Genomic DNA, 27,570 nt, shown 5'->3' with positions numbered 1-27,570 from the left:
TACGGCTTTGCGGCTGCTGTTTTTTTTGCCTGTGGTGGACTTTGAACTCAGCAGCAAACAAACATTGATGCCAAGGAGAGTTTCCTGGTTTCTCTTATCCTGTGCTGAGTAGTAGGTGGAGGAAACCTCCCATTATCAGTCCCACTTCCTCTCCTTTCTCCTTAGCTCAGCTTTTATTTACGTACACTCTAAAGTGTTCTTGAATTGTGACGGTGTCTTGTGTGTGCTTCTTTTACTTTCGGTTTTGTACACCAACTGAAAATAACATTTTTGGTTATTGAAAATATATTTCACAGCAGTTTAGATGGCACAATGATTCTCTACATTATACTTTTTTTTTTTTTTATCACAAACTGGAATTAGGCAAACTATTAGAATTTTAGCAACCAGGAAATTTAGTGTTTTCTGCATATTGCACCTTTAAATTAATTTAAAACAATATTTTACTGCCCATTATGATTCCTCCTTTTTATAGTATGGCTGCACATATCCCATTTCATTGGAAGCTGGCATGTGTTTTTTGTGTTACTTTCCAATAAAATAATGTTGTCATCTGAGGACATGTGACGATGCAATAGTTTCAGTTTTTTCTACTTAGTTCCTGTAGGCCCATATGCTAGTTTGTTTCCAACATGTCACATAATAGGCCTATACTGAAATTCATTGGTTTTTAAGTTAACATTGGTTTAACCTTTTATCTAGGCCTATGTTCCCCTAATAAAATTAGTCTTAACTGATCAGATTTCTTTTGGTCTTTGGGCTTCTGTTATTTTTATTACGTTTGTCCTTTTCTGCAGTCTCCAGAACCCTCATCTCCAGATCCACCCAGCATGCCTGCAGAAGGCATCAGCACAAATGGACCTAAGCAAGAAGACATTTCATTGGATGATGACCCAGAGGATCTGTTTGCAGGTATTCCCATCACCTCTGATTAAATGCCTCTCCTCACTTAACTCTATTATTTAAGGGATAGTTAACCTAAATTACAAAATGTCCTATTGGTTTCCTTATCCTTTAAGCCGGGGGTAGGCAACCCTGTTCCTGGAGTGCCGCAGGATTTTGTTCCAGCTAGGCACCACACGTGACCAACTGAGCTAATTGAGCAGTTCAGTGATTGCCTAAATTCAACACACCTGGTCTTCAAAAACATGAAGTGCCTGCGGCACTCCAGGACCAGGGTTGCCTACCCCTGCTGTAAGCAGTCTATGGAAGATAGGACACCAATCTATTCTTTTTGGTTTTCTTTACCTGGCCACTTAAAATGTTAACTTTTTTGCATTTATGGCACAAAACCAATCCAAGTGGATATCCCCTAGGGGTCATTCCATTTGATTTTAATCACTTTTGACCACAGCCCTTTTGATTTGAATGAAACTTGTTATACATATTTGTCCATGGTATAAATGCAAATGCAAAATAGCTATGCACAAGGACTACTTTTAACAATTTACACAGAACATTTACAAAAACAGATTTACTTGAACAGTGCAGCTGCAAAGCTTGGTAACAGAATGATGGCACCAACAGCACAAACCGTCATTCTGTTACCAAGCTTTGCATCTGCACTGTTCCTCAAGTGTTTTTGTTAAATTTTCTGTGTAAGTTGTTAAAAGTAGTCTTTGTGCATAGTTGTATGATTTTAACATTTTCATATCAATGGATTTTGGTTGGCATACATTTTAAAGTAAAAAAAAAATTAAAAAAATAAGAGTCATCAAAATTACGGTTCCATGGAATTGCCTTTAATCTACCAACCAATCATCTCCCAACCAATCATCTCCCACAACACCTTCCCCCTAACCCTCCTCATGCCTCAGTCGTGTGATTCGCTAAAATTAAATGGTGATAAATACTTTACTCACTCCCACTAAGGCCAACTTTGAATCGTTGATTTCCCAGGCTTATATGCCCTATGCGCAATAGCCTGGGAACAAGGTTATGTTTTGTTGGATAAATGTACTAAAATTAGAATAAAATCAAACTTTCAAATAGTAGAACAAAGATGGTTGGAGGTCCACACATCAGAGAATGTTGAGTTGAATGGGAATATCAGTTATTTTAAATTATACTGTCAGTCTTCCATAGGGACCTATTGAAATATAGATAATAGAATAAACATTCCTATTTAAGTTACATTTCAATGATGTACCACCTAAATTGCAGTGGTCTGAAGTAGGGCTGTGGCGTTCGTGACATTTTCTCAGCCGGTGATTGTCATGCAAATAACTGCCAGTCTCATAGTAATTGGCTGTTAATGAACATAAACACATTTAGCGTCTCCTGGCTTCCACGCATAGCCTACAAGCCTCTGATGCAGGCCTTTGGAGCATATACATTTGAAAAAGTCCAATTAATCCTTGTAATATAGCCTACACCATCTCAATAAATACATTATTTATTTTAGACAGGTCTAAAGAATTATGATATGAAGAAAATGTATTCTATTTCAGAAGAACAGAATAGCGTAAGTTGTCCTTATGTTAGGCCCTGATCTGGCTATGCCATATGGCTGTGGGCTATGCTAGTTCATTTAGCAGACAAGATTTGCTTAGAATTCCATGGCGTTATTTTATAGTATGAAGAATACAATTAAACAAAGCTGAATAAAACATGAGTAGTGTCTCTATTAGCAAAAGCACTAGGCTATGTCAATCTAATGTCCCACATAGTACAAAAGTTGACCTATTCTGTGCGATAAATAAATATTTCCAACATAGTCTGGAACAGTTGTGGGATGCGATAGATCCCAAATTAATACAACCAGTAGCATCAAAAAACATGTTTTAAGCAATGAGGCTGATGCAACAGATGATGTTAGGCTATTTGTTTACATAAGCGCAGCAATGCGCACACAGCAGTAAGCACGTATGTTCCATTAGCAGGAAAACACCATTGTCAAAAGTGACCACAAATGAGATTATGCACGTAATGCTTGTATTATAAAGGTGCATTTCTATGTTGAAAATTATCTTTCCCAAACTTGAAACTCACGCGCTGTGTATGAGTGCCAGTTAGGCTCTACACCCATTGTAAAGCTAATTAATGTGCTTCGTTTTAAGAAGTAATTTGGCCACTTTAGTTATGATACAAACCTTAGCAAGTTTGGTAGGTTACTAATGACAATCGGCAGCATCAGAGCTTGGAGAAGCATAATTACCGTGACAAAACGGTAATGTTGAATTTGACTGCCATCATGACTCGTGACCACCGGTGTGGCGGTAATACGGTCACCGTAACAGCCCTAATCTGAAGTAGGGCTGGGCGACTATATCAAATTCATTTTATTAATTCAAATTGGTTTTTGCGCAATACTCCAAATGTTTGTATTACAGAATGTTTTTTATGAGCGTTTATGTCCGCTTGTTCTCATGTTGTCTTTTTGGTCTCGTTCGCTCCTTCTGTGCTGTGCACCTTCCCATTTACACCAGAGATCTCTATATAATGACGAGATGCTCATGTCTCCGCCCTAACAATGGGAGTTGTTGTGAGAGAGAGCTTTCCATTTTGTGCAGATATGGGGTATACATTTTAAAATAAATTGTAAATATAGTTTATTTATTTATTCTCCTATCATGATGGAACGGTCTCCAACCCTATACCCTAGACACCCACCTGAGCAACCCATACACTAAGGAGAAGTCCTTATCTGTTTCATGTGCCTGAAATGTTATTTTTTAAATTTTATTTAACCTTTATTTTTGGTCCCATTTGAGACCAAGGCCTCTTTTTCAAGGCATCCCTGAATGAACACAATTTATAAAATGTACATCATTCAAACACACAGTGTAATAAAAGCATACAATATTACAAGCAATTTAAGGTCTTTTTCACACAGTTTTGAGCTATAGTTCAAATCAGAGTTTGACTATTTGTTGTTACATTTGTATTTTTCTTCATTTGGTCTGGTTGGATTCACATTGCCAAATGTCAAACGAACAAAATTCCTAAACAAAAACATGTGTCCATGCAAGTCATTTGTTTAATAGACAAAAATACTCAAGTTAAATCCATTTATGATTATCATGAAACATCACTTGTCTTCCAACAACATGCAGGAGTAAATAGTTCAATAGCTGCTCTAACTGCGACGTGAATAGGATAATAGCCTATATCAGTAGCCTGTATAGCCCCGTCTCCTCTAATCTGCATCGGATGCGTTCATAAATGTGCTGGTACTTACAGAATATTTCAGAGATCTAAGGTTATAAAGAAGTTATAATGCTGCACAACCAATAATAATGCGCAACTCTGGTTCTTTTTCTGTGTTTGGTCCGGTCTGCGTTCGGGCCGAGACCACCCTTTTTGAGCAAACCACAGCGCGTTGTTTAGTGCGCTCCCAAGTGCAGATGGGTGTTCACAGCAGTCCAAACGAAACAAACTAAGGGTGTGTGAAAGCCCCCTAAGAAATAAACACATTCCTCAACATCGAGGTCCTCCATTAACAACCTTAACTTTACTAGAGGCACCAGAGCATCAAGGTGCAGAGAGCTCTGCAGATCATTCCATACACGGGTTGCAAAAATATTGAATGCAGATTGACCTAATTCTGTAATAATCAACGGGACCTCAAGAGTTAGCCATCCCTGTGATCAGGTCTGGTGACTTGTACAGAATGTCTGTAATTGTCCCCCACGATGACTAGATCTGTCTCCTTTCGTTCGTACGTACATTAATCACACGAGATATCTCAGACACCGCTGGCCTGATTTTGACTTAACTTGGGTGAATAATGCGTTTTGCCATAGAGGACCGGTATTTACACTGATTGGCCCAAGGGGGGTGCTATAGTAATCAACTGAATTTTGAACAAGCATATCTCCTGTTCTGTTTGAGCTACAGTCATGAAATGTTGTACGAATATGCAGCCCCTCATGAGCAACATGACCTATAAGCTCCGCCCATTAGAATTTCAGCAAATTAGACTTTGTCTCCCACCAAACTTTGAACAAACATTTCTCCTGCCCATGTTTGAGCTACAGTCATGTAATTTTGTACATACTTTTGTATATATTGTGTATGTGGACACCCCTTCAAATGAGTGGATTTGGCTATTTCAGCACACCCATTGCTGTTAGGTGTATAAAATCACACAGAAGTCTGTCCATAATAAAGCGCTACTCTGCATTCTTAACACTATCAAAAAGGCAGGTCCTACAGGCCCTAGTTTTGTCGCAGCTGGACTACTGTTCAGTCGTGTGGTCAGGTGCCACAAAGAGGGACTTAGGAAAATTACAATTGGCTCAGAACAGGGCGGCACGGCTGGCCTTTAAATGTTTTTTCTTTTATTTCACTTTTATTAAACTAGGGAAGTCAGTTAATAACAAATTCTTATTTACAATGACGGCCAAACCCTAACCCGGACGACACTGGTCAATTGTGCGCCCCGCTATGGGACTCCCAAACATGGCCGGTTGTGATACAGCCTGGAATCGAACCATGGCCTGTAGTGATGCTTCTAGCAATGAGATGCAGTGCCTTAGACCGCTGCGCCACTCGCTGTACACAGAGAGTTAACATTAATGATATGCTTGTCAATCTCTCATGGCTAAAAGTGGAGGAGAGATTGACTTCATCACTACTTGTTTCTTTAAGAAGTGTTGACAAGCTGAATGCACCGAGCTGTCTGTTTAAACTACTAGCATACAGCTCGGACACCCATGCATACCCCACAAGACATGCCACCAGAGGTCTCTTCACAATCCCCAAGTCCAGAATGGACAATGTGAGGTGCATAATACTACATAGAGCCATGACTACATGGACCTCTATTCCACATCCGGTAACTGATGCGAGCAGTAACATCAGATTTTAAAAAAACAGATAGAAATACACCTTATGGAACAGCGGGGACTGTGAAGAGAGACACACAGGTACAGACACTCATAAGCACATGGGTGCTAGCACATGCACTCTCCACACACGTACATTGTAATATTGTTGTGTGGTTGTATTATACATTTTGCTTTGTAGATATGTGGTGGTGTAACAATGTTATTTGATGTACTGTTTTATCTTTTGTTTTATGTGTAATGTCAGTGCCTTAATGTGTTTTGACCAAGAAGAGTAGCTGCTGCCTTGGCCACAGCTAATGGGGATCCCTAATAAATACAGTTTCCTGTTTCAGCATGACAATGCCCCCATGCACAAAGCGAGGTCCATACAAAATTGGTTGTCGAGATCGGTGTGGAAGAACTTGACTGGCCTGCACAGAGCCCTGACCTCAACCCCTTCAAACACCTTTGGGATGAATTGCAACGCTGACTGCGAGCCAGGCCTAATCACCCAACATCAGTGCCCGATCTCACTAATGGTCTTGTGGTTGAAGCAAGTGCCCGCAGCAATGTTCCAACATCTAGTGGAAAGCCTTGCCAGAAAGTTGGAGCATGTTATAGCAGCGAAGGGGGGACCAACTCCATATTAATTCCCATGATTTTGGAATGAGATGTTCTACAGGTGTCCACATTTTTTTGGGTCATATAGTCTATATGCAGCCCCTCATGAGCAACACGTTTCCCATAAGGACCTACAAGCTCTGCCCATTAGAGTTTCCGCACATTATACTTTTTGTGGGGGGGTAGATTTATTTTATGAAATGTTGTTTCTCTTCCTTCTGATATGATTTGATGACACTACATAATCGCCTGGTGTTTTGTCATGAAACTTAGCACAATGATGGAAAGTCACTCCAAGCGTCTGCATACAGGTGTATGTTATATTTTTTTGCAGAGACCAATATTGTTTACATAAACAGTAAAAGTACAGGACCTAAAATCTACCCCTGTGGGATACCTTTCATAATATCAAATGACACCCATCCTGTATTCAATTGTATGCTGTGTCACAAACACCTCGGATTATGTAAAATAGGGTTGAAGTTACAACAGATGCGAAAAGTCGTATTTTTTTGTTTATGCGTTTTTAGATAATTGACGTTAAAGGATAAAATAATTATATTTATATATAAAAAAATCTCTATATATATATTTTTTTTTACATCTCAAGCGTCATGAATGGTCATGGTAACTTATGCAAAATGGGTAAAACTTGAGCTCCGCTATCTCCTAAATGTTTTGGCATTCAGGTCCAAAAAGTCTCTTTCTACCATGGGCAAATAAGTACAGTTGAACTCGGAAGTTTACATACCCTTAGGTTGAAGTCATTAAAACTCGTTTTTCAACCACTCCACAAATTTAATGTTAAACTATAGTTTTGGCAAGTTGGTTAGGACATCTACTTTGTGCATGACACAAGTAATTTTTCCAACAATTGTTTATTGACAGATTATTTCACTTATAATTCACTGCATCACAATTCCAGTGGGTAAGAAGTTTACATACACTAAGTTGACTGTACCTTTTTAAACAGCGTGGAAAATTCCAGAAAATGATGTCATGGCTTTAGAAGCTTCTGATGGGCTAATTGACATCAATTGAGTCAATTGGAGGTGTACCTGTGAATGTATTTCAAGGCCTACCTTCAAACTCAGTGCCTCTTTGCTTGACATCATGGGGAAATCAACAGAAATCAGCCAAGACCTCAGCAAAAAAAATGGTAGACCTCCACAAGTCTGGTTCATCCTTGGGAGCAATTTCCAAATGCCTGAAGGTACCACGTTCATCTGTACAAACAATAGTACGCTATTATAAACACGCAGCCATTATACCGCTCAGGAAGGAGACGTGTTCTGTTTCCTAGAGATGAACGTACTTTGGTGCGAAAAGTGCAAATCAATCCCAGAACAACAGCAAAGGACCTTGTGAAGATGCTGGAGGAAACGGGTACAAAAGTATCTATAGCCACAGTAAAACGAGTCTTATATCGACAACCTGAAAGGCCACTCAGCAAGGAAGAAGCCACTGCTCCAAAACCGCCATAAAAAAAAGCCAGACTACGGTTTGCAACTGCACATGGGGACAAAGATCGTACTTTTTGGAGAAATGTTCTCTGGTCTAATGAAACAAAAATATAACTGTTTGGCCATAATGACCATTGTTATGTTTGGAGGAAAAAGGGGGAGGCTTGCAAGCCGAAGAACACCATCTCAACCATGAAGCACAGAGGTGGCAGCATCATGTTGTGTCTGTGTTTTGCTGCAGGAGGGACTGGTGCACTTCACAAAATAGATGTCATCATGAGGGAGGAACATCTCAAGACATCAGTCAGGATGTTAAAGCTTGGTCGCAAATGGGTCTTCGAATTGGACAATGACCCCAAGCATACTTCCAAAGTTGTGGCAAAATGGCTTAAGGACAACAAAGTCAAGGTATTGGAGTGGCCATCACAAATCCCTGACCTCAATCCCATAGAAAATGTGTGGGCAGAACTGAAAAGCGTGTGCGAGCAAGGAGGCCTACAAAACTGACTCAGTTACACCAGCTCTGTCAGGAGGAATGGGCCAAAATTCACCCAACTTATTGTGGGAAGCTTGTGGAAGGCTACCCGAAACGTTTGACCCAAGTTAAACAATTTAAAGGCAATGCTATCAAATACTAATTGAGTGCATGTAAACTTCTGACCCACTGGGAATGTGATGAAAGAAATAAAAGCTGAAATAAATCATTTTCTCTACTATGAAACCCCACCTCTTTAAGGAATACCTAGGATAGGATAAAGTAATCCTTCTAACCTCTTCCCCCCCGAAAAAAAATGATTTAGATGCACTATTGTAAAGTGGCTGTTCCACTGGATATCATAAGGTGAATCCACCAATTTGTAAGTCACTCTGGATAAGAGCGTCTGCTAAATGACTTAAATGTAATGTAAATGTATTATTCTGACATTTCACATTCTTAAAATAAAGTGGTGATCCTAACTGACCTAAGACAGGGAATTTTTACTAGGATTAAATGTCAGGAATTGTGGAAAAACTGAGTAAATGTATTTGGCTAAGGTGTATGTAAACTTCCAACTTCAACTGTCCGTTAAGTTTTGTTCAAATAAAAAGGTATGTGGTCAAAAAGTGATTGGTGTCAAATGGAATATAACAATTTTTCACATTTCATGTCCAAATCATCCCAAAGTGTAAAATGTATTGTTTAGCTCAATAAAGTTATTGTAAGAAGTTTTGGACTTGAAACAAGAGAATTGCAAATTATAATTTGGGTGAACTATCCCTTTTAAAAAGTTACCATTTAACTCTGAATCGTTTGTATTACGCTCTTCAAAGGTAAAACCGTAGCAGTACATGAATACCATAATTCTCCAAGTGTTTCCCTTTCCTTTTGGAGTCATCACTTGTATTGTGTTTCTCAGTGTAATGTTTTGTTTGTATCATTCTCTATTCTTTGTCTGTATTTCAGAAGCAACAGAGGAGGTTTCTCTGGATAGTCCAGAGAGGGAGCCCATCCTGTCAGACGGTCCATCTCCGGCCATCACCCCCGTCACCCCCACAGCTATGCTCACCCCCAGGATGGGCCTGGGCACTGCCGAGATGTTTGAGAGATCCCTGGATGAGGTACGTAGTTGGGTTAAGTTGGCCCTAGACGCTGATCTTGGGCCAGTTTTGGATTTTCCCAAATAATGGTTAAGGTTAGTATTGGGGGAGGAGATGCTGATCCTACATCTTTACCTTGGGGAAACTTCACCATGGCGCATTCTCATAACACAAAGGTCAAGGTGGACTTTTAATACCACCAATGTTAGCCTCCAAAGCATTGGTAGTATAAAAGGTTCACTGCAAGGAGAGGTTGAGAGTGTGACTTTCATTTTATTTTTCTGACTTTGTTTCCTTGTAGATTGAAGAGGATGATAGTGGTGACATCTTTGACATGCATATAGCAGTGTCCGATCCAGAAAAAGTTGGTAAGTTTAACACCGTGTTAATGTATTCATATATTAAAGGGATACTTTGGGACTTTGGCAATGAAGCCCTTTATCTATTTCCCCAGAGTAAGATGAACTCATGAATACCATTGTTATGTCTCTGTGTTCAGTATGAAGGAAGTAAGACGTGGTTTTGTGAGCCAATCCTAACTAGCGTTAGCGCAATGACTGGAAGAATATTTATTATTATTACTTTTTTTTTTATTAATGAAAAATAAAACACTAACTTCATTAGATAAGTATTCACTCCCCTGAGTCAATACATGTTATTAACTTAACACTTTTGGCAGCGATTACAGCTGTTCATCTTTTTTGTTAAGTCTCTGAGAGCGTTGCATACCTGGATTGTGCAATATTTGCCAATTTTTATTATTTTCTTAACTCTTCAAGCTCTGTCAAGTTGGAAATATAGAGAGTGGTACTCAATGTTGTGATGGATTTTCCCAGAATACAACATTTAGGACATTTAATGCCTTGTTGCAAACAAGAGTGCATGTTTTGGAGTATTTTTTTTTTCTCTACAGGCTTCCTTTTCACTCTGTCATTTCGGTTAGTTTTGTGAAGTAACTACGATGTTGTTGATCCATCCTCAGTTTTCTCCCATCACAGCCATTAAACACCGTAACTGTTTTAAAATCACCATTGGCCTCCCTGAGCGGTTTCCTTCTTCTGTGGCAACTCTGTTAGGAGGGACGCCTGTGTCTTTATAGTGACTGGGTGTATTGATACACCATGTAAAGCTAAATTAATACATTTACCATGTTCAAAGGGATATTCCTTGTCTGCCTTTTCTATTTTTACCCTTCTGCCAATCGGTGCCCTTCTTTGCAGGGCATTGGAAAAGCTCCCTCGTCTTTGTGATTGAATCTGTTCTTGAAATACACTACTCAATTGAGGGACCTTACAATTATCTGTAAGTGTGGGGTACAGAGAGGGGATAGTCATAAATAAATCATGTTAACCCCTATTATTGCACACCAAGTGAGTCCATGCAACATTATGTGACTTGTTAAGCAAATTCTGACTCCTTTGTTTATTTAGGCTTGCCATAACAAAGGGGGTGAAGACATTTAAGTTATTATTAATATTATTAATTTGTAAACCTTTATATAATTTTATTTTCATGCTGACATTAATGCAGCATTTTGTGTAGGTCAGTGAGGGGGGAAAAAAAACAATCCCACTTTGTAACGCAACAAAATTAGAAAAAATCCAAGGGGGTGAATACTTATGATATACATTGTATTATCCTCTCAAATAGAAAATGAGCGACAATGCTGATGTATCGAGGAGGGAATAGTTAAACCAATGTCGTGACTTTGGTTTGCGCTAATATTTGTTTCTTCTTTAAGGGGATGGAATGAATGCTTACATGGGATACAAAGTAACTACAAAGGTAAGGAAAATATCTTCATATTCTACTTTCTTTTTTTTTTTTAAGCACTTGGGACCAGTTCAGAGTAGGGTTGCAAAAATCTGATAACTTTCCCCAAAAAGTTACCAGGGAAAGTTACCGTTGAAGTTGATATTAAGATTATACACATGTAGTGCACATTCGTATCCACACTTTGAGTGCGGTATACTGTATGTTAGGTCAGAAGGCAACAAATAGATTGACAGTGTTAATAGGCATGGTTTTAGTGCCCATATTTGATATCGCTGTAGTTATTATTTGTAAACTGTATCATGAGGTGACTCAAGACAACAAAGTGATTCCCTTTTTTTAGTACCAGTACAATAAGTATATTTGTGTTAAGTTTTTATTATTAGATGAATGGGTGGATTCTTTTTAAATATGTTTTTGGACAGATTTGGCTCATTAATCTATATGGTCTTAATAATGATGATCCACGCTTCTTTGAAAATACATATCATAATTTATCAAGCCTACAAGCAATACAAGACTCTATTGTTAGGGTGGGAGATTATAATAGGGTTTTAAATACCTCAATGGACCGTAAAGGAAATCACACTACAAACTATCACCCTTATGCTCTTAAGGAAATCATGGATATATTGGAAATAGTGGATATATGGAGGCTGAAATATCCTGACCTAGTGAGATATACATGGAGGAGGATTAATCAAGCTTTCTTATGTCATTCTCGCTGGCACCAAAAATAAAACATGTTTTGATAGGAGACAGAATGTGATCGGACCATCAAACATATATTACTCTTACAGAATTTCCATATGGGCACGGATATTACAAGTGTAATCAAAAGCTATTGAATGAAAAACGTTATTTTTTAACCAGCATAGAAGAATTGATAACTGACTTTTCCGACATAATATACAGTGCCTTCAGAAAGTATTCAGACCCCTTGACTTTTTCCATATTTTGTTAAGTTACAGCCTTACTCTAAAACGGATTTAAAAAATACGCAATCTACACACAATACCCCATATTGATGAAGTGAAAACAGGTTTTTAGAAATTTTTGCAAGTCTTTCTTCTTTTTTTTACAGAAATACCTTATTTACATAAATATTCAGACAATTTGCTATGAGACTCGAAATTGAGCTCCGATGCATCCTGTTTCCATTGATCATCCTTGAAATGTTTCTGCAACTTGATTGGAGTCCACCTGTGGTAAATTCAATTGATTGCACATGATTTGGAAAGGCACACACCTGTCTATATAAGGTCCCACAGTTGACAGTGCATGTCAGAGCAAAAACAAAGCCATGAGGTCGAAGGAATTGTCCGTAGAGTTCTGAGACAGGATTGTGTCACAGATCTGGGGAAGGGTACCAAAACAGTTCTGCAGCATTGAAGGTCCCCAAGAACACAGTGGCCTCCATAATTCTTAAATGGAAGAAGTTTGGAACCACTAAGACTCTTGATTGAGCTGGCCGCCCGGTAAACTGAGCAATCTGGGAAGAAGGGCCTTGGTCAGGGAGGTGACCATGGTCACTCTGTCAGAGCTCTGGTGTTCCTCTGTGGAGATGAGAGAATCTTCCAGAAGGACAACCATCTCTGCAGCACGCCACCAATCAGGCCTTTATGGTAGTGGCCAGACGGAAGCCACTCCTCAGTAAAAGACACATGACAGCACGCTAGGAGTTTGCCAAAAGGCAAACCAGAGAATCATGAGAAACAAGATTCTCTGGTTTAATGAAACCAAGATTGAACTCTTTGGCCTGAATGCCAAGCGTCACGTCTGGAGGAAACCTGGCACCATCCCTACGATGAAGCATGGTGGTGGCAGCGTCATGCTGTGGGGATGTTTTTCAGCAGCAGGGACTGGGAAACTAGTCAGGATCGAGGCAAAGATGAACAGAGAAAAGTACAGGGAGATCTTTGATGAAAACCTGCTCCAGAGTGCTCATGACCTCAGACTGAGGCAAAGGTTCACCTTCCAACAGGACAACGACCCTAAGCACACAGCCAAGACAACTCTGTAGTGGCTTCAGGACAAGTCTCTGAATGTCCTTGAGTGTGTCAGCCCGAGCCCGGACTTGAACCCAATCAAACATCACTGGAGAGACCTGAAAATAGTTGTGCAGCAATGCTCCCCATCCAACCTGGCAGCTCGAGAGGATCTGCAGAGAACAATGGGACAAACTCCCCAAATACAAGTGTGCCAAGCTTGTAGCGTCATGCCAAAAAAGACTTGATGCTGTAATCGCTGCCAAAGGTGCTTCAACGAAGTACTGAGTAAAGGGTCTGAATACCTATGTAAATGTAATATTTCCGTTTCTTTTTTTTAATAAATGTGCAAAAATGTCTAAACCTGTTAATGACGTTTTCCACTCTTGCCTTGTTGTCGTCTTCTTCCTCCTTCTTCTAGACCTCTATGACCATTTTCAGCAAGAATGAAACCACTGTAAGGAGGAGGTTTAGTGACTTTCTAGGCTTGCACAGCAAACTAGCCTCCAAGTACCTGCATATAGGATACATAGTCCCTCCTGCTCCAGAGAAAAGCATTGTGGGTGAGTGAAATCTGCATGGATGTGAATTGAATTGAAGACGGTATTATTGTTGTTGCATCAGCTAGTTTAGTCATGCATGTCATGTCTTGTGGTAGCAAAACAGCAGAGCTGATATTTCCTACGGTAGTGTGGAAAGAGGGCAGTCATTTTGCCTGGGCAACATTGTTCATCTACATGAATGACTGTGTGTAAACATTTGTATGTCTTCATCTACAGGAATGACTAAGGTCAAAGTTGGGAAAGAGGATTTGTCTTCTGCAGAATTTGTCGAGAAGAGAAGATCAGCCTTAGAAAGGTATCTATGAACATACAAGAAACCCTTCTCAAAATCAGTAGTTTTTCAGTACTTCAGACCTACTGCAAACATGTAACCATTACATCAAATCATTATTCTTCTGTTTCATTTGTTTTGGCGATCGTTATGACATACATCCACTCCTGTCCTCCAACAGAGAATGATCCTCGCCACGCAGCTCATTTAATGCCCTACTTGTCAGACGAGACAGCTCTCATGTCTTACACAAAACGTTTACGTGAAAAACCCCTTCAGTCTAAAGAGCATTCTTGTTCTGGTCTTTTGTGGCTTGAAAGGTTAACCTAGAAATATTAGGTAAATAATTATCACAGCGCTCCAGGGATTCGAGGCTGTCAACACACGAATGGGGGGGGGGGGGGGGGGGGGTAGATGGTGCTTTCCTCCCGAGCTTCACACCGTATTCTCTGGACAGAGCTGTCCAACATTTTCAGTGTTGAGCCCGAGGATGACTACTGCTGCCCCATCCCTGGTTTTAGCCCATTCTGATGAATCGAATAAAAATTTACCTTAAGTGAGGCCCTGACATTTCTCTGCCCTTTTTATCATCTGCCCATTGACTAAAATGAAGGTCAGCGTTTACAAGTGGACAGGGTGTCAGATTTATACACCTCACTGTTAAAGAACTGAATCCTGATGGCCAAAACAATTAATTTAAATTGTAAAATAAGTTATGTTAATATATATGCATTAAAATAACTTACTTCAAATTAATTGTTTTGGCCTTCAGGATTAGGTTCTTTAACAGTGAGGTGTATAAAGCTGACACCCTGCCCACTTGTAAACACTGACCTTCACGTCAGTCAATGGGCGGATGATATATACAGTTGAAGTCGGAAGTTTACATACACTCAGGTTGGAGTCATTAAAACTCGTTTTTCAACCACTCCACAAATTTCTTGTTAACAAACTATAGTTTTGGCAAGTCGGTTAGGACATCTACTTTGTGCATGACATAAGTAATTTTTCCAACAATTGTTTACAGACAGATTATTTAACTTATAATTCACTGCATTACAATTCCAGTGGGTCAGAAGTTTACATATACTAAGTTGACTGTGCCTTTAAACAGCTTGGAAAATTCCAGAAAAAATTATGTCATGGCTTTAGAAGATTCTGATAGGCTAATTGACATCATTTGACTCAATTGGAGGTGTACCTGTGGATGTAGTTCAAGGCCTACCTTCAAACTCAGTCCCTCTTTGCTTGACATCATGGGAAAATCTAAATATATCAGCCAAGACCTCAGAAAATAAATGGTAGACCTCCACAAGTCTGGTTCATCCTTGGGAGCAATTTCCAAATGCCTGAAGGTACCACGTTCATCTGTACAAACAATAGTATGCAAGTATTAACATCATGGGACCACGCAGCCGTCATCCTGCTCAGGAAGGAGACGCGTTCTGTCTCCTAGAGATGAACGTACTTTGGTGCGAAAAGTGCAAATCAATCCCAGAACAACAGCAAAGGACCTTGTGAAGATGCTGGAGGAAACAGGTACAAAGTATCTATATCCACAGTAAAACGAGTCCTATATCGACATAACCTAAAAAGGCCGCTCAGCAAGGAAGAAGTCACTGCTCCAAAACCTCCATAAAAAAGCCAGACTACGGTTTGCAACTGCACTTGGGGACAAAGATCGTACTTTTTGGAGAAGTGTCCTCTGGTCTGATGAAACAAAAATGGAACTGTTTGGTCATAATGACCATCGTTATGTTAGGAGGAAAAAGGGGGAGAACACCATCCCAACCGTGAAGCACGGGGGTGGCAGCATCATGTTGTGGGGGTGCTTTGCTGCAGGAGAGACTACTGCACTTCACAAAATAGATGGCATCATGAGGGAGGAAAATGATGTGGATATATTGAAGCAACATCTCAAGACATCAGACAGGAAGTTAAAGCTTGGTTGCAAATGAGTCTTCCAAATGGACAATGACCCCAAGCATACTTCCAAAGTTGTGGCAAAATGGACAACAAAGTCAAAGTATTGAAGTGGCCATCACAAAGCCCTGACGTCAATCCCATAGAAAATGTGTGGGCAGAACTGAAAAGGCGTGTGTGAGCAAGGAGGCCTACAAACCTGACTCGGTTACACCAGCTCTGTCAGGAGGAATGGGACAAAATTCACCCAACTTATAGTGGGAAGCTTGTGGAAGGCTCCCCGAAATGTTTGACCCAATTTTAAACAATTTTAAAGGCAACGCTACCAAATACTAATTGAGTGTATGTACATTTCTGACCCACTGGGAATGTGATGAAATAAATAAAAGCTGAAATAAATAATTCCCTCTAGTATTATTCTGACATTTCACATTCTTAAAGTAAAGTGGTGATCCTAACTGATCTAAGACAGGGAATTCTTACTTGGATTACATGTCAGGAATTGTTAAAAACTGAGTTTAAATGTATTTGGCTAAGGTGTATGTAAACTTCCGACTTCAACTGTGTGTGTGTGTGTGTGTGTGTGTGTGTGTGTGTGTGTGTGTGTGTGTGTGTGTGTGTGTGTGTGTGTGTGTGTGTGTGTGTGTGTGTGTGTGTGTGTGTGTGTGTGTGTGTGTGTGTGTGCCAAAGCCCAACATTTTTTATATTTTATCTGAGTGATAGTTCCATATCGCAATATTAATTTGGATGCTATTATATTGATATTTTGTCTCCACGTACCGATTTTGTAAAAAAATAAAAACTATGTATTTATTTTTGCTAGGTAACGTTAGCTAACACCATTCTGCTGTACCTGCGCCAAAACTCTGGTGTTTTTTATCCTATAGATAGCTTGTTCTCCATCTTCCTTTTTAAATGGTGAGCCATGTTTTAAGCACTTTTTTTTTATTGCCATGAAGGATCAAAACGAATTTTCTCATGTGCTTTCGTCTCTCTGCAGCAGACATAGAGAGCAATCTGTTTGGAACATCAAATTGCAATACATATAGAATTGTGAGAATCAAAATACATATCGTGTTGGCACCTAAGTACATTTACATTCATGTAGTTTAGCAGTCGCTCTTATCCAGAGCGACGTACTGTAGTGAGGTGCATACATTTTTGTATTTTTTCATACTGGTCTCCCGTGGGAAATGAACCCACAACCCTAGTGTTGCAAGCACAATGCTCTACCAACTGAGCCACACAGGACCAAGTATGGTGATATGGTATTGTGAGGTCCCTGGCAATTCCTAGCCCTACCGTATTTAATATTTTTTCATGAATTGTTACCTCTGCACTGAGCATGGTAATGATTTATATACACAATGTAACCTTTTCTTTTGTGCTCAATAGGTATCTGATGAGAACAGTGAAACATCCCATCCTGCTGAAGGATCCAGATGTCATGATGTTCCTGGAGAGTTCAGAGGTAGCGTTTAATCTCAATCTGTGTACGACACCCAATTGAACAACACCCAATTTGAGAATGAATTAAATAAAGCAAATTTTTTGTTGTTATTTTGTGGTCATTTTTTTCTCCTATTTCACTATCTTTTAAATAAAGCCAACTTCTGAAAATAGTTTGTGATAAGCTCAAGAACATATGTGACCTTTGTTTTGAAAATGGCCAGTGTCACAGCAATATGTTCCCATGAAATTACTGTATTAATCCAGTTGTAATGAAATGCCACTGTAGAAAAGAAGGATAAATGGCTGAAAGCAATTGAAACCTATTTTTGCCCATTGTTCCTCTGAGAGTTTTCCCAGTAAATGGATTAAATTAGATTCTAACAACATTGAAATGTATGGGAGTGGAGAAAACCCCACACAGCTCCTGGCGCGGGGCTCCCTCTGGGATTGGGTCGGAGCCCTAGCCTGTTAACCGGTTTGTTTGCACTTATTTGTCATTTTATCCCAGCTGCCGAGAGCGGTTAGCACCCAGGCGCTGAGTGGGGCCGGAATATTGAGGATGGTAAACAAAGCTGCCGACGCTGTCAACAAAATGACAATCAAGATGAATGAATCGGATGCGGTAAGGGCTGATTTTTGGACTTGAATAATGAGACGAATTAATGAGGCTTTCCACTTGAATTCTAAGATTGTGTGAGTGAAAAGAAGTAGAGGCACAAGCCTGGTGCTGCTCGGAGGTGGTCCTTTTCTTCCTTACTGGGAATATTATATTTATTTTCCACTCCATTGCAATTTATTTACTGCCTTTATTTTGATACACTTGTCATTCAAATGTAAACTGTAAAAGCATTTTTGGCAATGGAAAGCTTGTGTATATGGGGCCTGTCTTACACCGTCAATGTGTTGAATGTAAACCTAGCATCTCGCACAGGGTAACTCAGTATGTAAAAAATAATTTAATAATTATTTAGTTAATTTATTTATTAATCAATGTATTTATTAATCAATAATTGCAAATGTTTTGAAAACATACATACTTGCTAGTTACCATCATTACTTATTCATACTATTATAATTTAATTATGTGGAGAAACTGTATTATTGTTCAGCTTGACTTTATTTCTGTGAATGTCAACAGTGGTTTGAGGAGAAGCACCAGCAGTTTGAGAACCTCGACTTGCAACTCAGAAAACTGCATGCTAGTGTGGAGTGTCTGGTCTGCCACCGGAAAGGTAATCCTCCCATGAGTCCTGACCCTGAGCCCCAGTTTAGAGACATACTCTAGACATATAAGACCACATTCTGCTCTTTAAATTTACAAGCAGTGCGTAAAATATCTGCAACTCTGCAATTACTTCAAAACTTGATTGCACCGCGTGTAGTGCTTTTTCACAAACTGACAGTAAAATTCTTCCTATAATGTATATTTAATATACTACAGTTTGAAGTCGGAAGTTTACATAGACCTTAGCCAAATACATTTAAACTCAGTTTTTCACAATTCCTGACATTTAATTCTAGTAAAAATTCCCTGTCTTAGGTCAGTTAGGATCACCACTTTATTTTAAGAATGTGAAATGTCAGAATAATAGTAGAGAGAATGATTTATTTCAGCTTTTATTTCTTTCATCACATTCTCAGTGGGTCAGAAGTTTACATACACTCAATTAGTATTTGGTAGCACACCCTTCAAATTGTTTAACTTGGGTCAAACATTTCCGGTAGCCTTCCACAAGCTTCCCACAATAAGTTGGGTGAATTTTGGCCCATTCGTCCAGAGCTGGTGTAACTGAGTCAGGTTTGTAGGCCTCCTTGCTCGAATACGCTTTTTCAGTTCTGCCCACAAATGTTCTATAGGATTGAGGTCAGGGCTTTGTGATGACCAGTCCAATACTTTGTTGTCCTTAAGCCATTTTGCCACAACTTTGGAAGTATGCTTGGGGTCATTGTCCATTTGGAAGACCCATTTGTGACCAAGCTTTAACTTCCTGACTGATGTCTTGGGATGTTGCATCAATATATCCACATAATTTTCCTTCCTCATGCACCCATCTATTTTGTGAAGTGCACCAGTCCCTCCTGCAGCAAAGCACTCCCACAACATGATGCTGCCACCCCTGTGCTTCATGGTTGGGATGGTGTTCTTCGGCTTGCAAGCCTCCCCCTTTTTCCTCCAAACGTAACGATGGTCATTATGGCCAAACAGTTCTATTTTTGTTTCATCAGACCAGAGAACATTTCTCCAAAAACTATGCTCTTTGTCCCCATGTGCAGTTGCAAACCGTAGTTTGGCTTTTTTATGGCGGTTTTGGAGCAGTGGCTTCTTCCTTGCTGAGTGGCCTTTCAGGTTATGTCAATATAGGACTTGTTTTACTGTGGATATAGATACTATTGTTTGTACAGATTAATGTGGTACCTTCAGGCGTTTGTAAATTGCTCCCAATGATGAGCCAGACTTGTGGAGGTCTACAATTTTTTTCTGAGGTCTAGATTTTCCCATGATGTCAAGCAAAGAGGCACTGAGTTTGAAGGTAGGCCTTGAAATACAGCCACAGGTACACCTCCAATTGACTCAAATTATGTCAATTAGCCTATAAGAAGCTTCTAAAGCCATGACATCATTTTCTGGAATTCTCCAAGCTGTTTAAAAGCGCAGTCAACTTAGTGTATGTAAACTTCTGACCCACTGGAATTGTGATGCAGTGAAATAATCTGTCTGTAAACAATTGTTGGAAAAATTACTTGTGTCATGCACAAAGTAGATGTCCTAACCGACTTGCCAAAACTATAGTTTGTTAACAAGAAATTTGTGGAGTGGTTGAAAAACAAGTTTTAATGACTTCAACCTAAGTTTATGTAAACTTCCGACTTCAACTGTATATACATTTACATTTTACATTTTAGTCATTTAGCAGACGCTCTTATCCAGAGCGACTTACAAATTGGTGCATTCACCTATAATATCCAGTGGAACAACCACTTTACAATAGTACATCTAAATCTTTTAAGGGGGGGGTTAGAAGGGGGGGGGGTATATCGTGTGCTGTCTAATTCTGGACAATGTCTGGTGTTACAATTATCAAACAATTTCCATGTGTAATACAATTCTCGATTGAACAATGTTTTTATTTTGTTAAAGGCCCAGTGCAGTCAAAAACGTGATATTGGGTGTTTTATATACTGTATATTTCCACACTGAGGTTAGAATGATACTGTACATTTTTTGAAGTTTGATAATACCCGTTTTAGTGTAAGAACTGTTTGAAAAGACTGCCTGAAATTTCAGTCTGTTTTGGCGGGGTGGAGTTTTGGCCTGCCTGGTGGAGTTACCAGTTAATAGACCAACAAGAAAGCGAGTTCCAAACCTCTCTGCCAATAACAGCTAGTTTTCCGTTTTCCCTTCCCCACTCAGACCACTCCCAGACAGTCCTACCGAAATTCTTGCTTGAGAAATTGCTCTTTGCTAAGAAGCTGTTTTTCTTTATATTTGATTGTTTTAAATTAAATCAATCACCGTAAGGTACTTCATAGTTAGCCAGAAATTATTTGATATTGAGATAAAAACAGCTGCATTGGACCTTTTTTAATTGTCTTGCACATTTTTTGTGAACCATTTAAATTGGATCACTTTGCAATTCTTATGAACCTGTTCTCTTTCTAAACAATGTCATGATCACTTTCTCTTCCTTTCTATTCTCTCCTCATCTTCAGAGCTTTCGGTAAACACGGCATCCTTCGCCAAGTCGGCAGCCATGCTGGGGAATTCCGAGGACCACACAGCTCTGTCGCGGGCCCTGTCGCAGTTGGCCGAGGTGGAGGAGAAGATTGACCAGCTGCACCAGGACCAGGCTTACGCTGATTTCTACCTGTTCTCCGAGCTGCTTGGGGACTATGTACGTCTCATCACTGCAGTCAAGGTATTCACTGGAGACCTGTACCACTGTGCTGGAATAAAGCACTGGGGAACAGATATATTCCGTGTGGGCCTCACATTTATTTTATCTGTATTATTTTTTTTGCCCATACTGATATTCTCAAGTTTAGGAAGTGCGTAACACCTTCCTTTTTTGATCGTTGGACACCTAGCACAGTCCTATGAATGTATACCCTTACCAAGGCTTCATTATCTGCGATACATTTCCAATGTTTTTTGTTGTTGAATTTCACCTAGAGTAAAATAACTTACACACCAGCCTTCTACTACTATAAACCTTGTTGCAGGCCCTAATTCTGCTTTTCAACATTTTGTCTTGGCTGTTGTAATAAAGGCACATTCCCATTTCGATTCCATTTAATGTGAGGTTAGCAGTGAACCTAAACGTATGCTTCGTAGGGTGTATTTGACCACCGGATGAAGACTTGGTCCAAGTGGCAGGACACCCAGCTCTTGCTGCAGAAGAAGCGTGAGGCTGAGGCCAAACTCCAGTTCGCAAACAAGCCTGACAAGCTACAGCAGGCTCAGGACGAAATTAAAGAGGTAAGAGAAAAGGGCACCTCACTAACAAGCAAACAGACGTTTTAATGATACGTGTGCTCAAATAGGCTGGATAGAATTGCAAGGGAGGGCAGCTATATAGTGGCAGGACACCCAGAACAAAAACATAAACGCAACATGTAAAGTGTTGCCCCCATGTTTCATGAGCTGAAATAAAAGATCCCAGAAATGTTCCATACGCACAAAAAGCTTATTTCTCTCAAATTGTTTGCACAAATTTGTTTACATCCCTGTTAGTGAGCATTCCTCTTTTGCCAATAATCATCCACCTGACAGGTGTGGCATATCAAGAAGCTGATTAAACATCATGATCATTGTACAGGTGCACCTTGTGCAGGGGACAATAAAGGGCCACTCTAAAATGTGCCGTTTTGTCACACAACACAATGCCACAGATTTGTTTTGAAGGATCGTGCAATTGGCATGCTGACTACAGGAATGTCCACTAGAGCTGTTGCCAGAGAATTGAATTTCTCTACCATGTTAATTTCTCTACCATAAGCTGCCTCCAACATCGTTTTCGAGAATATGGCAGTACATCCAACTGGCCTCACATCCGCAGACCATGTGTAACCACGCCAGCCCAGGACCTCCACATCTGGCTTCTTCACCTGCGGGATCATCTGAGACCAGTCACCCAGACAGCTGGTGACACTTTCGGATTGCAAAACCAAAGAATTTCTGCACAAACTGTCAGAAACCATCTCGGGGAAACTCATCTGCGTGCTCATTGTCCTCACCAGGGTCTTGACCTGACTACAGTTCGGCATCATTGCTGACTTCATTGGGCAAATGCTCACCTTTTGATGGCCTCAGGCAAGCTGGACAAGTGTGTTCTTCACGGATGAATCCCAGTTTCAACTGTACCGGCGTCCTGTGGGCGAGCGGTTTGCTAATGTCAACTTTGTGAACAGAGTGCTACATGGTGGGGTTATGGTATGGGCAGGCATAAGCTACAGACAACGAACACAATTGCGTTTTATCGATGGCAGTTTGAAGAGATACCGTGAATGAGATTCTGAGGTCCATTGCCGTGCCATTCATCCGCCGTCATCACTTCATGTTTCAGCATGATAATGCTTCGCCCCATGTCACAAGGATCTGTACACTATTCCTGGAAGCTGAAAATGTCCCAGTTCTTCCATGGCCTGCATACTCACCAGCCATGTCACCCATTGAGCATGTTTGGGATGCTCTGGATCGACGTGTACGACAGCATGTTCCAGTTCCCGCCATTATCCATCAACTTCGCACAGCCATTGAAGAGGAGTGGGACACCATTCCACAGGCCACAATCAACAGCCTGATCAAGTCTATGCAAAGGAGATGTATCGCCCTCATGAGGCAAATGGTGGTCACACAAGATACTGACTGGTTTTCTGAGCCATGCCCCTACTTTTATTTTTATTTTATTTTTTAAAGGTATCTGTGACCAACAGATGCATATCTGTATTCCAGTCATGTGAAATCCATAGATTAGGACCTAATGAATTTATTTGAACTGTAACTCTGTTGATGCTTTTACGTTGTTGTAGTTAGTTACAAAATGTATTCAAGAAGTTAGTTTTCACATTGACAACATTAAAATGGTATTGAGAATAGTATCTGGATGCTACTCAATCAAGCGGAGTCTAACCCAAAACATAAGCTTAATTAAATTCACCTCTAAAGCTTTATTTCACATTCCATTACTGACTGGAAGTTCAGGTACTCCTGAAGGGGTGTTAAACTTGAATGGAGCATGTTAACTCCAGTTGCTCTCCTTGATTTGGAATAGCAAGCCAACCTTAGGGTGTCGGTTGTTTTGGTAAAACAATTACTTGAGTTTATTTTGGCATTCATCTCTACATCTGTTATTTGGGCATCAGCTTGGGAAAACTGGTTAAAGGGTCACAAATGATTAGCGTTACCTAATTTGAATATGATCATATTTGACATTGCTTACAATTAGGCCATCATTACATGTTCCGCTACTCAACTTAAATGTCATTAGCTTTATGAGAACACCATTTTTTCTCTACTTTTCCTCTCCTGCTACTTCTCCCTATGTGTATTGCCATCGATTCAATTGTTAAAACGCTTCTGAATTGTAGGCACATACTTTACACTTTATTTTAAACATAAGTAAATGTTTGCATTAAGTATGAGAAACCTAAGAAATACTTTGCTTAGGATGTTTATAACAGACAAGGTGAAAAATCTGTCTGTGCCCTTGAGCAAGGCACTTAACCATAATTTGCTCCAGGGGTGCCCTGCTACTTTGGCTGATCCTGTAAAACAACACATTTCACTGCACCTATCCTGTGTATGTGACAATAAAACACAGATTTTTGTATTATCCATGTACTTACTAATTTACCAAATCTTGAACCACACTGCCCCCTCTGGTCAATAAGTATTACACTAAGGACAGTAAGATTCGGGGGTGGTGATTAATCCAGGCGTTTTTGTCATGACGCATGCTACTGGAGATATTCACAGAGGGGTTGTTTTTTAAGTTGAATATCTCCCCTTTCTGTCTTGGGCATTGCATGCTAACCAGGGTGACTCTTGTAACAGCTACTGCCCTACTAACCGTTTGCTTTGATCAGTGGAATGCCGTTCCTCTATAGTTCACCTGTGTTTGGCAACAGTGGGTTCATGTTTGAATTATTTTAAGAACAAAACATTTTCAGCCTCTTTAATTTCTGCATTTTCCCTGCCATGCCTCTACCAAGGAGATTGAGGAGGTAGGACCCTGGGCTTGGCTTTTTTATTTACTTTTCTTCATCACTTACAGTTCCCTTCATTTCACCACTAAACTGCACCCATTGAAGTGCCTATCTAGTGTCACATGGATCATCTTTGTCAAAAGACTAAGTTTAGCTGGTTCATTTGAAACTTATAATGATATCAATAGACCAGTGATCACTTTGGGTTTCTCAAACTCTGTCCTCAGGACCCCAAGGGGTGCACGTTTAGTTTTTTCCCCCAGCACTACACAGCAGATTCAAATAATCAACTAATCATCAAGTTTTTTTTTTTTTAATCGTCTGTAGTATTAGGGCAAAAAACAACGTGCACCCCTTGTGGTCCCAAGGACCGAGTTTGGGAAATGCTGGACTAGGGGATGAGGATTTGACAAAGTGAGGGTTGAAAACCTAATAAACTGAATATATAAATGGACTGTGCAAATTGGCACAGCATTGTGCAAACTGCTTCATGTGACTGTCTCACACTATCTTTACGAACAGGACTGTTTCGTATTTGCAAGCGTAAAAATGGGCTTGTCTTAAATTATTATTTTTTTTTACTCCAACTTAATATTCATTGCGTCACCATTAACTTGGTATTGTCAATCATCTCCAGTAAATAGTGAGTTTACTTTACCCCATAATTCCTGAGAATTTGTCTATCCTCATTACTAGTAATTGCTTAATACCTTTAAAAAAAAATCTAATGCAATTGACTAATGGATAATGTATACAGTAGTAACTGACCAGTAACAGTTAATTATGCAACAGGTTAGTGTATAAATCCAGTACACCAGTGTAGAATACATCTGTACACTTGTGTACTTGTTTTGGACTGTGGAATTTCTTAGTGGAGAGAACATGTCATTTTGTCTTTGCAGTTGGAGGGGAAGGTCCAGCAAGGTGAAAAAGACTTTGAGCTGATTTCCAAAACCATTCGAAAAGAAGTGAGCCGATTCGAGGTATGATGAACACGATAAAACACCTTTTATGTATTTGGTTTCGCCCCAGAATATGGGCATCATGTGGATGGGAGGGGCCTGTTAAACTAAAGTTTAGAAATAAGACAAGTACAAATGTTTACCCTTATTGCTAGTTTGATGTTTCCATAAACACTGAATTGTTGATTAGTGATATCAGGACAGCCCTAACTAAAATATATATATATATATATTTTTTTACTGCAGTATTATGATGATACTTTTGATAGTGATTTATTACACTGACCGTATGTGTTCTCATCATAATGTTATTTTGTCTGACCTGTGACCATGTCTCTCTTGTTACAGAAAGAAAGGGTGAAGGACTTCAAAGTTGTCATTATTAAATACCTGGAGTCGCTTGTGCAAACACAACAGCAGGTACAGCAAATCTGGGTTTGGATTCCTATTGGTAGTGTAGAGGGAGAGTAAAATGACATAACCACACGCACACCAATTGCACCAACTTGTAACAAATGTCATAATTGATATTTGATTATGAAATGTATTAAAATATGTTGACAATTTAGTGATTATCTTGCATGTTTTCCCTGAATTCTACATACGATCTAATTAGCATAATACTCAACTTAAAATAAAATCTGCGCCAAGTATTAGCGTCAGAAAAGTGCATTGTGTGGCAGTATGTCTGAAAACATACTTTGAAATAATATACTTCGTAAATATACTATTTGAAAGGGAAATAAACATGTGGGCCTAATACTACAAAATGTTTTGCTGTTAGATTTTTTTTTTACTGACAATAGACATTCTTGAACTTCATTTTCCTAAGGATTACCTTAAAAGTTTGACGCATGGTCATGTAGCTAATTGGATTCTCGCTGTATTTTCCCTTCTGCTCCACAGCTGATAAAGTATTGGGAGGCGTTCTTACCCGAAGCCAAAGCTATCGCATAATAACTGGATGGCCCGCCTTGCCTGCGTTTTTGCCAACCATAGCACCCCTGTCTGATGATCACACATTTTCTTATGTTTACGTCCAGATCACGCCTTCAAGAGAATGCATGGAGAAACAAAATACACATTTTGACATGCATAATAAAACCACTTAATTTTGGTGGAGAATTGCTCTGTTACCCTATGATTTCACCTGAAAGAAGCACCTGTCCCATTTCTGTTGAGAGATTAACCGCACGAGGACTGTGATAAACCAGGGACTTCGCACTCCCTGATTGATCAAACACTACTACTCGGTCTTATTTACTACCAGTATGATTTGTGCATTTAATAATTGCCACTTAATGTGCAATGGTTGACGATTTCTTTAATAGATTTTTTTGTTGTGTTGTTTAATTTGAAAGCCTTTTCTTTTGACTTTACATTCCCGTGCCGCAAATGTTTGAGTACTTTAATTCTAATAAAGGAATGTATCTCAGTGTTGGTTGTGATGTTTCGAAATGGTGTAGTCGTTGTGCATATCACTTGGCTGACAGGTCTTGTCTTTGTACTGTACACAAAACAGTTTTCAGTTACTATGGTGCTTCATACGCATTCCATGCGGACCACATGATAGTTTCTGAGGAGAGCTTGTTTATTTTCTTTAACAGTTCCATTCATTCTCATTAAATTATACTAACACTGTACATGTTATTGAGACATACACAGAGTGTACAAACATTAGGAACACATCTAATGTCTTTCCATGACCGACTATCCAGGTGAAAGCTGTGATCCCTTACTGACGTCACCTGTTAAATCCACTTCAACCCGTGTCGATAAATTGGAGGAGATTTAAGGATTTTTAAGCCTGGAGACAATTGAGACGTGATTGTGTGTGTGCCATTCAGAGGGGGTATGGTAATAGGTGCCAGGCACACTGGAGTGTGCTCATGCTGAACAGTTTCCCGTGTGTATCAAGAATGGTCCTCCACCCAAAGGACATCCAGGCAACTTGACACAACTGTGTGAAGGATTGGAAGTCAACCATGGTCCTGTGGAA

At 39.7% G+C, this 27,570-nt stretch overlaps 1 protein-coding gene across 2 annotated transcripts in view; it reads left to right on the top strand.

Annotated features, from left to right (window-relative positions):
- The window catches only part of snx2 (sorting nexin 2), a 28,727-nt gene extending 1,718 nt beyond the window's left edge, over positions 1-27,009 (top strand). The window contains exons 2-15 of one of the 2 annotated variants that reach the window (XM_045707929.1): positions 798-912; positions 9,300-9,454; positions 9,735-9,801; positions 11,175-11,218; positions 13,616-13,757; positions 13,974-14,052; positions 17,347-17,422; positions 17,912-18,025; positions 18,542-18,635; positions 21,115-21,296; positions 21,737-21,880; positions 25,512-25,592; positions 25,920-25,991; positions 26,478-27,009. In XM_045707929.1, the coding sequence (XP_045563885.1) occupies positions 798-912; positions 9,300-9,454; positions 9,735-9,801; positions 11,175-11,218; positions 13,616-13,757; positions 13,974-14,052; positions 17,347-17,422; positions 17,912-18,025; positions 18,542-18,635; positions 21,115-21,296; positions 21,737-21,880; positions 25,512-25,592; positions 25,920-25,991; positions 26,478-26,528 (1,416 nt within the window). In that variant the 3' untranslated portion in view covers positions 26,529-27,009. Of the gene's footprint in view, positions 1-797; positions 913-9,299; positions 9,455-9,734; positions 9,802-11,174; positions 11,219-13,615; positions 13,758-13,973; positions 14,053-17,346; positions 17,423-17,911; positions 18,026-18,541; positions 18,636-21,114; positions 21,321-21,736; positions 21,881-25,511; positions 25,593-25,919; positions 25,992-26,477 lie in introns of both variants that reach the window. The other variant, NM_001140343.1, reaches the window with a different exon arrangement.
- Positions 27,010-27,570: the final 561 nt, after the last annotated feature.

Source organism: Salmo salar, chromosome ssa26, assembly GCF_905237065.1.
Source record: "Salmo salar chromosome ssa26, Ssal_v3.1, whole genome shotgun sequence".
Classification (NCBI taxonomy): Eukaryota; Metazoa; Chordata; class Actinopteri; order Salmoniformes; family Salmonidae; genus Salmo; species Salmo salar.
Note: the sequence above shows the minus strand (reverse complement) of the source record. Positions and strands in the feature narration are given on the sequence as shown.